This window comes from Varanus komodoensis, unplaced genomic scaffold, assembly GCF_004798865.1.
Source record: "Varanus komodoensis strain SLA01 unplaced genomic scaffold, ASM479886v1 scaffold10, whole genome shotgun sequence".
Taxonomy (NCBI): Eukaryota; Metazoa; Chordata; class Lepidosauria; order Squamata; family Varanidae; genus Varanus; species Varanus komodoensis.
In genome coordinates this window covers 36,255,281-36,265,515 of record NW_025335269.1, presented here as the reverse complement: position 1 = coordinate 36,265,515, position 10,235 = coordinate 36,255,281, and the positions used below count along the sequence as shown (strand labels likewise).

The 10,235-nt window shown below is 41.5% G+C and overlaps 1 protein-coding gene across 1 annotated transcript; it reads right to left on the bottom strand.

Moving 5' to 3' along the window:
• Positions 1-652: 652 nt before the first annotated feature.
• Positions 653-6,896, bottom strand: TMEM18 (transmembrane protein 18). The gene is made up of 5 exons (XM_044418811.1): positions 6,782-6,896; positions 5,640-5,760; positions 5,188-5,242; positions 2,018-2,111; positions 653-1,376 (listed from the first exon to the last, which is right to left on the bottom strand). Exons 1-5 carry the CDS (start codon positions 6,827-6,829, stop codon positions 1,281-1,283), a joined length of 414 nt encoding a protein of 137 aa, XP_044274746.1. The 5' UTR covers positions 6,830-6,896; the 3' UTR covers positions 653-1,280.
• Positions 6,897-10,235: the final 3,339 nt, after the last annotated feature.

Here is a 10,235-nt window from a genome sequence, read left to right as displayed (position 1 = left end):
CTTCCTTTGTAAGGTGCTCTGTACACATTTTTGGGCTGAAGAACAAAGTAAAAATCTTTCAACTAAATAAAGCATAGGTCTTTTTCTGGTTTAAGGCAAATCTGTTTGCCATTTAGTCCAAACCAGGACTGGAAATAATTATTAATCTCTGGATTATTTATTTAAAGCTTTTTTATCCTACCCTTCATGATGTTTTAGGGTGGAATCTGGCTGCCATATTTAATGGTGCAATTCCACTAGTACAGGGTTTCTACTACTTGCAGAAACTCACATTTTCATCCTTGAGCAAATGTCAAATCAAATACATTTATTTTCTTTCTGCAAGCTGTTGCATAACCACATTCACAGTTTGATTATGACTTAATGATACTAAGTGCTGCTTGTGGAACTGTTAGTGGAAGATACAACAGCAGCAGAAAAATGCCATCTCTTGTATTTCTGTTGGAGTTACATTGGATAGAACTCTGAGCCTGTGTCAGACCACACAATTCTATGTATTTTCCCCTGGAAGGCTCAAAGCATACAGTTTTACAACACAATCCTATGGATACTTCATTGAGTTCAAGGGGTTTACTCCCAGGTAAGTGAGTACAAGATTACACCATAAATATATGTTTATAATTGTCTCAAGAAACTTTAAATAATCACAGTGTGCACCTAAAGAAATGTTTAATACGAAACCCAACAATGTCTGTGTAATGGTATGTACAGTAATATACAATTATTAGTTTACATCTCGGTTATATACAAATGCTTAAAATTGAAGCTCATTGAGTACAAGGAACTTAGTGTCAAACAGAAATGCTTTTGAGCACTGGCTATGCTGTTATGCACAGCAAATGACTGCACAGACGTCCAGGTTACAGGTGACACTGGTATAATAGTTGGCACTAAAAAACAACCTCCATTAACTATCAGCATTTTTATGAATTGGCAACCAAGAATATTGTCATTTTCAACTGGAAGGAAATGGAATGGCTAATTTTAATAACAATGCTTTTTGTATCTGATTGTTGCTGCACAAAGGATTCCCTTGTGTATAAAAGTACCATGATTGCATACATAGCATAACATTACATTTATCATATAAAATGCTTTATTACTGGCTCACTTGATAGAACAGACTTTTCTTTCAGAAGGCTGAATTTGGAATAGAAGAGAAGACTTCTATTTGGGTGGAAGAGAAATATTTTAAGGCCATAAAACATTCAACTCTTCCAATATCACAATGTTAAGACTGACAGTAAGCATCTCCCAAATAAACACAGTTACAGAATTCTTTATTCGCTTTTCTTATTTTCTCTTCTTGCTTTCCTTTTTTGCTGCATGGTTTTTAGTTCTGTCATCACATTCACTGTTTTATAGACCCAAGCAATCTGGAAAATAAAACAAATGAAATATTGGTAACTGAAATATCATTCCGGGGTGGCGTAGTGGTTAGAGAATGGGCCGGGCCTTGGGTGATCCAGATTCTAGTCCCCACTTGGCCATAAAGCTCACCGGGTGACTTTGGGCCACTCACAAGCTCTCAGCCTAACCTACCTCACAGGGTGGCTGTTGTGAGGATACATTGGAGAAGAACTATGTAAACTGCCTTGGGGCCTTGCAAGAAGAAAAAGGCAGGATATAAATGTAATATAATAACAATTTCTCCTAACCAGAATGGCTACCCTTATAGGAATAAGAGTTATCCTATTCACCAAAACTGAGAGGTATTGGGAGGTTTTGGAAACCCCAGATTTTGCATTTGTACAAAAACGCTTTAGGAAAAGGTCAACAAAGGGTTATCCCAGCCCTGCAAAACAGCCCGAAAAGCACAGAGCACGCTTAGTGGGCACTGGAATAACTTTATGTGGGGGCAGGCAGAAAATTAGGAGGAGGAGGAACGGAAGAGAAAATCCTGGAAAGGACATGACTGGCTAGACAGCACGACACCGGATTGCCAAATGCTTGCTGCATGTCTGATTTACTCATCTGTTAAATGCACACATGTGTGAGATGAAGGATTAGTGCTTACCACAATGATGATGGCATTGAGTAGCAATGGCGCTGAGAACACCAAGGAAATAAACATTCCTTTCGAATCAAAGTACTGGTGTTTTGAGAACAACCTGCAAGGAAGAAGAAAATAGATTAGGCTGCAATCCTGTAGGTTTACCTGAGACTAAGTCCCACTGAATTCAATAGGCTCTTCTGAGTAGGCATGCATAGGATGTGCTATCCGTAAGACTTACACTGTGCTACATGTAAGCTATTTGATGTGGATGCTTTAGTGTAACCTGCAGAGATTCCATTAGTTTGCTTTCACTACAGCTGAGCAGTTGATTGTCCATAAACCGTCTGGTCAACTGGTAAATCAAATACTCATAAAGGGCGTAGTCAAATGGGCACGTCCATAACCCTCCAAACTTCTAGGATTACAGGCATCCTAGGCAGGGCAGAAGGTGCATGGAGGTAATGGTCTCTTATCCCCACTGCCCCCAGGAAATCCCCTAATGTTCTTCTCCAAGGTTAAGAGATGCAGCTGGCAGCCTTTCCCACACCAGCTGCACAGGGTGAAGGAGGAATTGGAGCGTTGATCCCCAGCATGGGCAGAGTGGTTTTTGACCTTGTACCCGAGGATTTGAGCAATCCTATGGCTAGCAGTCATAGGATTGCTTTGCAATTTTACTGTTAACATAACAGAGGTTTTAATCAACACATATGTTAATCTACAAAAACAAAAAGTTACTGTGAAACATTAAATTTGCAATTTTGCTGAAAGAAAATGTAACGAGGAATGCTGTGTTGCGAGGGTCGCTCCTGACTGCTCCTGTGCTAGAGGGCAGAGACCCCTCACTCCTGTCTTAGCCAACAGCATGATGAAATAAAAATAGGTAAGCAATTATTCTTAAGACTGGGATTCTTGGCTTCATGGAATATTTCACAGGTGAGTCAATTGACTGGCATTCCAACACTTATATTTTCCCTGTCCTGAGTATGCTCTAAGGTATTTATAGATTATGAATTATATTTAATAAGGGAACAGACTCAATTTTCTTCTTGATCCAGAGATGTATGAATCTCCACTGTACACAAAGATTCCAGTTACTTTCCACAAAGGAAGCAGATCCCTGTGTGTGCACAAACGGAGGACTATAAAGAGAGTCCATGTAGCACGGTGGTTGGTTATTTATTTATTGCTTTTCTAACCCATCCACAACCGATGTCTTGGAACATCTAACAATAAAACAACAAATAAAATAAAGCAAAACAGAGTCTTGAACTAGACACCCAGCAGATCCAAGTTCTAGTCCCCACTTGGTCTGGGAGCTCGCTAGGTGACTATTTCTCACTCTCTCCTCAGCCTACCTCACCGTGTTGTTGTTGTTTGAGAAAATGGTGGTATGTAAGCTGCCATGGGATCCTCACCAGAGGAAAAAAGGTGGGAAATAAATGCAATGTAGTAGTGGTGGTGGTGGTGGTGATGATGATAGCTTGTTAAAAGTGAAGGGAAGGCCATTCTGGATCAATGAAAAATAGACCACTGGACTGAGCAGTGTGGGTACAATCCATTGTCCCTGAAGTCAATACCTGTTCTAGAATTGTCTGCAAATGGATGCACATGGAGTCCTTTGTCTGCTGGTGTTCATGTAACCACCCATGTGGTATGTCAGTATAAAAGGGCCAATGCGTGAACTTGCCTTCTCTCTCTCTCTCTCTCTCTCTCTCTCTCTCTCTCGGAAATTGAATACATTTTCCTCATTTAAAATGGCACTGGCTGCATTCTGAATAGGAGCACCTTTTAAAGGCAAACACTTCCATATCTATTCCAACTACAAGCATCTTTTGCAGATGCATCCATATGAATTCCAACAATAATTTAATGCCATAAGAAATAGTTCTGCTTAAGACTCCAGTACTTAATTTAAGATACTGAAACCCAACTCTCCCCTTCCCCAAGTGAATAAATCAACACCTGCGTCTTTCCACTCACACCTTGCACAGGCTCACCTAAGCCATGAGAGCTGCAATCACTCTTGAATTAATGTGCACCTGGAACCATGTTTGCAATGTTCCTGCTGTTCAGTGTTGGCATTTCCCATTAGGAAATCCAATTATACCAACTGCTGCACTGGCATCAAATCATATATAATTGGAGGAGAAGACTTCCCTTTTCCCCCTACTCTTCTCCTTAAGCCACAAACCTCTTTTTAATCTGGGTTCTGTCTTTATTCTATTATTGCTATGTTTTATTTATGCTTTAATGTATTTGCATTATTGTTTTAAGCTTTTATCTATTGGTATCTAAGCTAACATGAATGTATTTACTTGCTAGAAAGATGCAGTATAAATCAAATCAAAAATAAGCTTAATATCTTTAATATATTTTTAAAGCACAGATCAAATATTTTATTGTGTCAAAGGCTTTTATCCCAAATAGGGAAGTTTAAAGAGGTATTTATTTATTTATAGCTGATAAAATGAGGGGCTGAATCTACCAAAAGTTATGCACTTTGACATCCCACTGATTTCAGAGGGCCAGGCATATATTGAACTCCCCATTGTGATCAGTGGGGCTTCAAGGCTGCAGCCCTATTGACCAAGGACTGGAAATGGCTGTCCTGAGGGGCTTCTGATCATCCAGTGCAAGACAGGAGCAGTGCTGGAGGAGGTCTCCATTTCCTCACCCTTCCCTCTTGTCTGTTTTGCTTTTGCTAGAGAGGATTTTTTGGCCCATCTAGTAATGGCACTTCAGAGGAGAGGAAGACACTGGAGAAGCCTCAGGCTAGCCCATATCCTCCTCTCTTCCCAAAACATCCCTTTTCTTCCCTTTTTGCAGACACCTTTCAGACCTTGGAGGGCAACCAGTGCAGCTCCTTTGACCCTGGCTGAGTGGCAGGGAAGACTTCTGCCTCCCCTTCCTGAGGTCAGAGGGCTCTCTCCAACCTGCGGGGGAGTTTCCAGCATCCTGTGCCTCCACTGGCAATGTCTAGGAGCCACAGAATCCCTCTGTAAAGCATTTAACAGTTAAACTTTCTGGAACTCCTCTATGCCATTTATAGAGCATTGCTTTTGCTAATAATATGATAGAACTTCATAACAACATACAACCAGTGGGGACAGGAGGAGTGTTCTGGGGTACAGTCTGAAATTAGTTACACACATTTAAAGAAATACGTAATTGTAAGAAGTTCATGTAATTACCTCCAATTCATAGCAGCCATTTCATTTATATATTCTGCACAGAATACGAGAACCACTACAGGGGAGACAAATAGAACTTTCAGATCATTAAAAAAAGATGAGTATAGGGCTGTATTCATTATATATTAAAAAACCCCACAGCCAGAGCATCTCTTCTACATATATATCAAAAAGCGGACTAGAGTTGATGCCTTCCATACACAAGGTTCCACGTTCAATCCCAGATTCAGCAGGCATGTCCAAAGAACCAACATTTTAAACCAGAGAAAGCTAGTTTTACAACCACGTATCACCTGTGTGTGCTTCCTCCCCCCCCCCCCGCTTTAGTACAAGGCCATTTTTTCTCAACTCACATATTAAATTAGGCACTGCCCCTCTCCCCCAACACTATTCCTGAGTCATAACTTAACAGAGAGCCTGAATACCATAAAATCCCTTCGTTCAATACTCACTGAGAGAAAGAAAGTGTCCTATTTGCAGGCGGTAGTGCTGGAATGAAAAGTATGTGAGAAACAGGCAAGCTATGTGGAAAAATGCAAGCCCTAAGATCCATGGTTCAGACCAGTCTGTGTCCTATAATCAAAAGAGAAATCACATTTATTAGAACTCTGTCATACCTGCAGGTTCAGCCCTGGATCTCTCACCTTTACTTCTCTGACCTTTATATTGCCTTTTCAAAATTTCCCCGTGCGTTTTTCCTCCTAAGTCACTTCATCAAATGAGGATCTGATGTGAAATCTATATACATAGAAACTCGTACATACAACTCATGCAAAATAATCTTAGCTGCTACATCACACTAGCTATACTTGTGCCACATTCCCAACCACAAGCTTCAGTTATTTACTAAATAATCCAAAAGAACGACCACCACTGGTTTTGCACTCATAAACACATATTCAGGCAAAAGTACTCTGAAGAGGTGGAAAGAAACATTTTGTTTTTAACACATACAGGAGAAGGACAAGTTGGACCGATCACGTCTTTCCAATGGCTACATCACTGAACTGGGAAAAGCCTGACCTGTTATATTTCTATCTGTCAGAAACCTGTAAAAACACAATAGCCTTGGCAGGAAAAGCTAAACTCTGTCACCAAAGCACAGTAAAAGCCAGCTCCTAAAGGGACAAAAGAGATGGCAAAATGCCCATTGCATAGAGCCGTCTTCCCCAGTCTGGTGTCCTCCAGATGCAGTCGATTCCAATTCTCATGCTCCTAACCACTGGTCATGGCTGGGGCTGATGGAAGTTGGAGTTCAAAGCATGTGCAAGGCACTAAGCTGGGAAAGAAGGATATTGGCAAAGGACAGAAAAAGGTTTTTTATCCAAAGAAGAAAACCATCAAGGCTATTCTTCTAACCAGAGGGATAGGGGAAAGGGGAGGAACCTTCTCCCCCGTTCCTTCTGATGAGTCCCTCTGCTCAGTTTCTGCTTCGCTCCTTTCGGTTTATTCCTCCAAGGACAGGGCAAGAAACAGCTTGCCCCGCTTCTCCTGCTCTCAGCAAGGCTACAAACAGGACCCCTCTTCCTTTCCACCACGCATCTCCCGGTTCGCAGGCGGCAAAAACTGCGAAGCCGCCGCGTGCAGGAATTACCATCAGGATCCTGGAGACTCCGAGAGGCACGCGCCCTGGAAGCTCCATGGCAAGCGGGCAGAGATGTCACGAAGCATAAGGAAAGCCGCCGGGCCCCCTCAGCGCTACGCGCACTTCCGCTTTCAATTTGATCGCTACCCTGCGCCGATCGGGAAAGTGTGCAGGAAAATGGAGCTGCTCTACACTCTGTAGCTCTATGGCTCCCCTTTTAGAAGGCTGTCTTCATTTAGAAACCGGAAGTATTTTCTCTTACGTTATTAGACTGTGTCACCTTGCCGGGAGATTTAAAAAAAGCTGAAACCATTTCGCTGCCCTCACGAGAATCTATCAGGCTACCGCTTGGTGGCGAGGAAGCTGAAGGAAGAAGAGACTCGATGCGGGTACAGACTCTATGCCAGCCTTCCCCAACCTGGTGGCCTTCAGAGTTATGAGAACCGCAACTCTCAGAATTCCCATCCAACGGAGCCACTGACCGGGAATTCTGGGTATTGCAGTGCAAACGCACCTGAAAGGCATTAAGCTGGGGAAGGCGCCTCTATCCTTATAGAGCTATGTAAGGATCGGAATGTTAGCGGTTCTCGCGAGACTTTGCTGGCGTTGGATGGCATAAATGTGGCCGCACGGCGTGCAGCTGCTCGCTACGCGCAATGGACGAGGGCGGAGTGGAGGGGTTGGGGGCTTGTAGGGGCGCATTTATTTTTCTCTGTGAGCGCGCGTTGAAGGAATGGGGAAGAAGGCAATTTTTTAGAAGTCAGATTTTGAAAAAGAGGAGCTGATAGACGGGGAAAAGCATGAAATGTCAGTGTATTATTCTGGAAGAAAATACCTTTATAAGCCTTTGGATGGGTTCTCAAGGGATTAGTTACTAAGAGGAAGCAGGAGGATTCTTATGATTTTATGTTATGACGTAGCAGTTTTTAAAATGTTTTGAGAGGGTGTTAGTGTGCTTCAAACTAGTAAATCCAAGCATGCAAACTTAAAGTTTCAGACCTATCTTTCAAGTGCAAGGTGTGCCAGGACCAGAGGGTAGTCTTGGGTCACTTAATTGGCATTCGGTGTGGCTGCTGTAATCCTTGCAGCTCAGGATTGTAGGCAACCAATGGAGGACAGGATTAGTGCTTTTCGGGTCTTTCACATAACTTAGAATTGGCTTCCTAAATGATTTATGCCAGTCAGAAGGAGCGGGGCTTAAGGTACCTCAGGGCTTCCTCATAGCCTAAATCCAGAATCCCATACTCACCTGAGAGTCTTTGAGCACTGTGGGATTTATTTCCACCTAGACACACACAGAAGGCTGTGCTGTGGGGCTCCTGAAAATGGACTAGGAAGTGGAAATATATTCGGGAATAAGAACTTGAGAGAAAGCATAAAAGTTGGTGCAGTGGTACAGAAGCCTTTATTGGTTTTATATCCTTGTAGTAGATGAAAGGTGTATAGATCAGGATGGAAATACTCTTAAAAACTTAAGCAGCTGAAAGTACTGGGACTCTGATAGGGAGAAAATAGGTTCTGTGTTACTTGGGATGAACTTGCTGCATCTACATTATATACAATGTAATTATAAAAGGCTAGTATCTGAAGGAGTAGAAAAGGCCATTGAGCATAATATGTATTTAGATATTTGCTTCATTTGGAATTGGAAACCAAGGGTTTCAACTTAAGTTTCAAAATATCTACCAAATTCAGATTGCTCACAAGCCAGCTTTTGAGAATTTTTTTAAATGCTAGGACAAATTTAAAAATAGGAACACAGATCTCTAAGTGCAAGGATTAAGGAAGAGTTGCAAAGTAGACGTGATGGTTAAATATGCATCCTATCACTCAATGCATTGCTGATTTTACATATTTACCAATTTTCTGGTTCAGAAATTAATGCCTTTTGCTTAGTTAGACTTCTCTTCAGAACAATTATGCATACCTGGCTATTGGTTTGTAGTATGCTCTATTCTGTACAAGCCTGCCTTGAAGATATTGTGGGTTTGGTTCCAGACCACTGCAGTAAAGCAAATATGACAATAAGCAAGCCACTCACTTTTTTGTTTCCCAGTGCAAATAAAAGTTATGTTTACACTATACTGTGTGCAACAGCATGATGTATGATGTTCAAAAATGTATGAACCTTAATTAAAACACATTATTGCTAAAAAAAACTAACCATCATCTTTAGTGAGTCATAATTTTTGATGGTGGAGAGTGCCTTGATGTTGACTGAGCAGGGTGGTGGTTGCTGAAGATTGGGAACAGCTGTGCCAATTTCTTAAAATAAGACAAGTTCACTGCATCAGAGGACTTTTTTCACAGAAGATTTCTCTGTAGCATTTTATTATTTATTTAGAAAATTTCTATGCTGCCCCATTCGCCGAAGCCTCTGGGCGGCTCACAACATAACTTCAATTAAAATCTAAATTAACAGTATAAAGTAAGTCGCCCTGGCCAAAGAATAAAATAAAATCTATTAACAGTTAAAATGACATTTGAATAAAAAGGTCTTGGCCTGGCGCCGAAAAACAAATAACGATGGTGCCAGGCGGACCTCTCTGGGGAGCGCATTCCATAGATTGGGCGCCACCGCAAAGAAAGCCCTCCTCCGAGTACTCACCCTCCTAATTTCCTTCATGCAGGGTTCCCGAAGAAGGGCCTCTCCCACAGATCTCGGGGCCCACAGTAGAACTCCTTTCAAAATGGGAGTCATAGTGCTCAAGCCCCACTGCTGCTTTATCAACTATGTTTATGTAACATTCTAGTTTCTTTGTGGTTTCAACAATGTTCACAGCATCTTCACTAGGATTAGGTTCCGTCTCAAAAACTGCTTGCTTTGCTAATCCATAAGAAGCAACTCCTCATCCATTCAGGATTTTTTCTGAGATTGCAGCAATTCAGTCACATATTCAGACTCCATTCTAATTTTAGTCCTCTTACTGTTTCTACTGCATCTGCATTTATTCCCCCACTGAAGTCTTGAACCCCTCAAAGCCAATGAGGGTTGGAATCAACTTTTTCAAACTCCTGTTAATGTTGATATTGTGACCACCTCCCATGAATCACAAATGTTCTTGAAGGCATCTTTAGTGGTTATAATTTCCATGTTCAAATTACTTTGCCTTGATCCATCAGAGGAATCACTATGGCAACTATAGCCTTATGGAATCTATTTCTTAAATAATAAGGCTTAAGTTGGAATTACTTCTTGATTTCACAGCAGAATGGGTGAAAACAACATTAATCTCCTTCTGCATCTCTGTCAGAGCTCTTAGATGACCAGGTGCATTGTCAATGAGCAGTAATTTTTGAAAGGAATCTTTCTGAGCAGTATGTCTCAACAGTGGGCTCAAAATATGCAGTAAACCATGTTGTAAACAGATGCTGTCATCCAGACTTTGTTCCATTTATAGAACACAGGCATTAGATTTAGCATAATTCTTAAGGGCCTTATGATTTTTGGAATAGTAAATGA